This window comes from Salvelinus sp. IW2-2015, linkage group LG4q.2, assembly GCF_002910315.2.
Source record: "Salvelinus sp. IW2-2015 linkage group LG4q.2, ASM291031v2, whole genome shotgun sequence".
Classification (NCBI taxonomy): Eukaryota; Metazoa; Chordata; class Actinopteri; order Salmoniformes; family Salmonidae; genus Salvelinus; species Salvelinus sp. IW2-2015.
In genome coordinates, this window is record NC_036843.1 from 14142109 (window position 1) to 14147001 (window position 4893).

Genomic DNA, 4893 nt, shown 5'->3' on the forward strand with positions numbered 1-4893 from the left:
CGTGCGTGCGTGTGTGTGTGTGTGTTTATACCCAATGTGTTTTATAGCCCACTTTATCTCAGACATGACCTTGAGAGGGCAACCTCCACTCTGATATCAGTCTACAGAGCATGATGAAACACATACACACCACACATACACATACGCACACACACACACACATGTTATGTTCTTCTATCCCTGTGGAGAGCTAAAATTTATTTCCATTCAAAATCCTATTTTCCATAACCCCTAACCCTTACCATAATCCTAACCGTAACACGTAACCCTAACCCTAATTCTAATCCTAACCCTAATTGTAACCCAAATCCTAACCCTAACCCCTAAACTTAAAATAGCCTTTGTCCTCATGGGGATGTGGGAAATGTCCCCACGAGGGAGAATCTTCCTTGTTTTACTATCCTTGTAGGGACATTTACTATCCTTGTGGGGACACACACATGAATGGGGTCTTAAACTCATACATCTTTCACAGTACGTCGTACCCTAATATCATTACCATGTTGTCTTACCCTGACGAAGAGTGAGATCACTGGCCCATCTGCTACTGGCATTGGTTCCTCAGGAGGGTTCCCCTGCTCTGACAATGATGATGAAGTAGAAATAGATGATGAAGAAGATGACAAAGAGGATCGCTGGGAAGAGGCTTCATCTGTGTTCACCTTCACCTGCAGAACCCTCCTCTCCAACTTCTTCTTCTCCTCCTTCTCCTCCTCCTCCTTCTCCTCCTCACTCTCCAGCCTCTCCTCCTTCTCCTTCTCCTCCTCACTCTCCAGCCTCTCCTCCTCCACCTCCTCCTCCTCACTCTCTTTCTTTTTCTCCCTTTCTCCCTCGTCTTCTGATGAGCTGGAGGACCTGAAGGAGCTGCTCTTGCTCTCCCGTCGGGGCAGTGGAACCGCAGGTGCCTCTCTCAGGCTCCCGGTGTTCTCGTACTCCACAGTTAGACCGTCTCCGTCTCCGTTACCGGATGCCTGGGGTGCTTCCACATCACAGTAAACAGAATCATTCACCACGTCACTGGGTGTCTCATAGATACTGCTGGTCTGGGTCTGGTTCTGGTGGGTATCCTCCGTTGGGCTGTCTGAGTCTCTGTCTAGGGGAGTCTCGTAAATGTTCTCACTCTGCTGCTCCATGTTCATGTTCTCACCGCGATGCAACAGGTGCTTCTGACAAGGAGGAGAGGGAGGGAGGAAGGGAGGTTGATGAGATTGTAAATGACCTGGGGGCCGTGTGTGCACATGAGCGGTCTGTCCTCACCAACACTTATTGCTGTGATTATCCGGGGACTTTGAACCTGGAGGACGAGTTCACTCAAGGAGGGGAGAGGAGAATAGAGCAGAGGAGAGGAGAACATGATTGCCATCATTTTCAGATATAAATTAGCTGGACTCCTGGATCCAGATTCCCCAGACATAAAAATCAATTGAGAATCTCCAATAGGCTGCAGAAAGGGGAGAGGAGACCCGTAGATTAGCCCTCGGTCCACTGGGCCAATCAGGAAGCGTCTGTTGTGGGTGTGACGCGTCTGTCGACGTATCCTATATTACGATTGGTTTACCAAGCTGCTTGTTAAATGGAGCGCCTCTATTTTGAGGAAGTTTTAGGACATCGTCAAGATATTGAAATGACAACAGCTATTGTAGATAGCTAAGGATGTGAAAGCGGATCGATTTAAAACCAACTGAGAAAGCTGTGGAATTGTTGACAAATAAAAAAGGTGGGTATGACGATCTTGCGCAATCCTTGAGCAAGCTGGCTAGCTAGTAAACATCCAACGTTAGCTACCTGGCAGAGGTAGTAAATTAGCTACCAAACTTTAAGTTTGGAAAATAGTCGTCAGTTGTAGCTATATTTCTCTGTAGCTAGTAGGGAGCTATAACTGTCATTAAAATCACTAGCTAGCTACATAATGTGCTGTGGTGGTAGTAGCAGTGCATTGGTGGTAGCAGTAGTGGTGGTGGTGGTGGTAGTTGTCAATATAATGTAAGGGAAAGCCCCCCTGAAATGGACAAAAATGAATGGGAACATATTGGCACCGTACGAAACATATACACGATGTCCAATACCATTCAAATGGACGGCATTTAATTCAAAGCTTAAGGCAAATGTCATATGGCAAATTCCAAGTGTCACACAGCGAAAATCCAATAGATGGCGAGCGCGCTCCACAGTAAATTTTCATATTGCAAATACACATCAAGTCAAGACCCAAGGGTCAAATATTTTACATTTGAAAAAAAAAAAAAAAAACGTATCACCCCCTTAACTTCTTATGGCTGCAGGGGCAGTATTGAGTAGCTTGGATGAAAGGTGCACAGAGGTGCCCAAATTAAACGGCCTGCTCCTCAGTCCCAGTTGCTAATATATGCATATTACTATTCATATTGGATAGAAAACACTCTGAAGTTTCTAAAACGGTTTGAATTATGTCTGTGAGTATAACAGAACTCATATGGCAGGCAAAAACCTGAGAAGTTCCACTTCCTGTTTGAATTGTTTCTGAGGTGGCAGATTTTCAACCAAGCTCTCAATGAAATTACAGCGAGATATGGATGAGTTTTCTTCCTACGGCTTCCACTAGATGTCAACAGTCAACAGAACTTTGTCTGATGACTCTAATGTGAAGGGGGGGAGACAGGAATGAGTAATCACTCCACGAGCTGATCACGCATTCACCATGCGCCTTCACATGAGGAGGACGTCCGTTCCACCGCTTTTCTGAAGTCAATCTAATTCTCCGGTTGGAACGTTATTCAAGATGTATGTTAACAACATTCTAAAGATTGATTCAGTACATCGTTTGACATGTTTCTACTGACTGTTACAGAACTTTTGGACATTTCGTCACGTTATAGTGGACGCGCTTTGTGACTTTGGAATTGTTTACCAAACGCGCTAACCAAAGTAGCTAATTGGACATAAATAACGGACATTATCGAACAAATCAAGCATTTATTGTGGACCTGGGATTCCTAGGACTGCATTCTGATGAAGTTCATCAAAGGTAAGGAAACATTTATCATGTATTTTCTGGTTTCTGTTGACTCCAAAATGGCGGCTAATTTTATTATATTTCTGAGCGCCGTCTCAGATTATTGCCTGGGTTGCTTTTCCCGTAAAGTTTTTTTGAAATCTGACACAGCGGTTGCATTAAGGAGAGGTATATCTATAATTCCATGTGTATAACTTGTATTATCATCTACATTTACGATGAGTATTTCTGTTGAAACGATGTGGCTATGCAAAATCAATTGATGTTTTTGGAACTAGTGAATGTAATGCGCCAATGTAAACTCCGATTTTTTTATATAAATATGAACTTTATCAAACAAAACATGCATGTYTTGTGTAACATGAAGTCCTATGAGTGTCATATGATGAAGATAATCAAAGGTTAGTAATTCATTTTATCTCTATTCTGGTTTTTGTGAAGCTATCTTTAGCTGGAAAAATGGCTGTGCTTATTGTGGTTTGGTGGTGACCTAACATAATCGTTTGTAGTGCTTTCGCTGAAAAGCATATTTGAAATCGGACACTTAGGTGGGATTAACAACAAGATTACCTTTAAAATGATATAAGACACATGTATTTTTGAGGAATTTTAATTATGAGATTTCTGTTGTTTGAATTTGGGGCCCTGCACTTCGACTGGCTGTTGTCATATCGATCCCGGTAGCGGGATGCAGCCATACGAAGTTTTAAGAACTGACTGATTTACAGAGGGTTGAATGAGTGTGTGATTTCAGAAAATCCCAGAAAATCCCAGAAATCTCGCAGAGCTCCGAAACCCACCTTAACGGATTCATCTGAACACGCCACAAATGGATCTGTAACTTGTTTGGGGGAAAAAACACATTTCTTTGACCATCACCAATTGTACATTGTACGATTTCTCATAAATTACAATAGATAAATGGCTGGTTCTTTCTTTCCTGACACCGTAGGTTCATGCACTTTGACGTGAAGTGGTCAAATTAGTGCTTTATATTAGTTTTTGACCTTTAATCCCAGAAAAATGGCCTTAACTCAAAAAGCGTTAAGGCCTCGACGCCATCTTGTTTCTGGGCTAACAGCCCATTAGTCCAAACCTGAGCTCACCAAGTTTTGTCTTCTAAGTCTTTTCTGTTTAGGAGAAATGGCCATGTCGTGATTGGTGATGTTTTGTATATTTGCAATAAGATTCCATTCACCATCTGGTGGAATTTACCGGGACAGCGGAAAAACGTCGGTGAATTTGACAAACATTCGCGTACGTCTAGTAAGGGACAGTACATTTGCAATATGGAGATTTTCATTGATCATACAGCAAATGCCGAAAAGGGCCCTTCATGTATGTAATGACTCAGGAGGCTGGCTAGCTACTAATTTCCTGATTTTCTAGTTAGCTCCATTAGCTTAGCAGTTGTCATTTGATTTCCATTTTAAACCCTAGCCTGCAGGCTTTGCATATGGGCTGTGAAATTCACTGGGACTTGTTTGACAATAACCACAGGGGGGGGGGGGGGGGGGGAGGGTGTGTTGTGTGTGTGTGTGTGTGTGTGTTGTGTGTGTGTGTGTGTGTGTGTGTGTGTGTGTGTGTGTTGTGTGTTGTGTCACAGTTTCACAGTGTGTGTGTGGGTGTGTCACAGTGTGTGTGTGTGACACAGTGTGTGTGTGTCACAGTGACACAGTGTGTGTGTCACTGTGTGTCACTGTGTGTGTGTCCTGTGAGCCTGCCAGATCACACCAGTGGTAAAAATCAAATCAAATCGAATTTTATTGTCACATACACATGGTTAGCAGATGTTAATGCGAGTGTAGCGAAATGCTTGTGCTTCTAGTTCCGACAATGCAGTAATAACCAACAAGTAATCTAACCTAACAATTCCACAACTACTACCTAATACACACAAG

At 43.0% G+C, this 4893-nt stretch overlaps 1 protein-coding gene across 1 annotated transcript in view; it reads right to left on the bottom strand.

The window, feature by feature from the left end:
• The window catches only part of clic5a (chloride intracellular channel 5a), a 15492-nt gene extending 14274 nt beyond the window's left edge, over nt 1-1218 (bottom strand). Inside the window, exon 1 of the mRNA XM_023986767.2 lies at nt 513-1218. Coding sequence (XP_023842535.2) covers nt 513-1139 — 627 coding nt within the window. The 5' untranslated portion in view covers nt 1140-1218. The remainder of the gene's footprint in view (nt 1-512) is intronic.
• Nucleotides 1219-4893: the final 3675 nt, after the last annotated feature.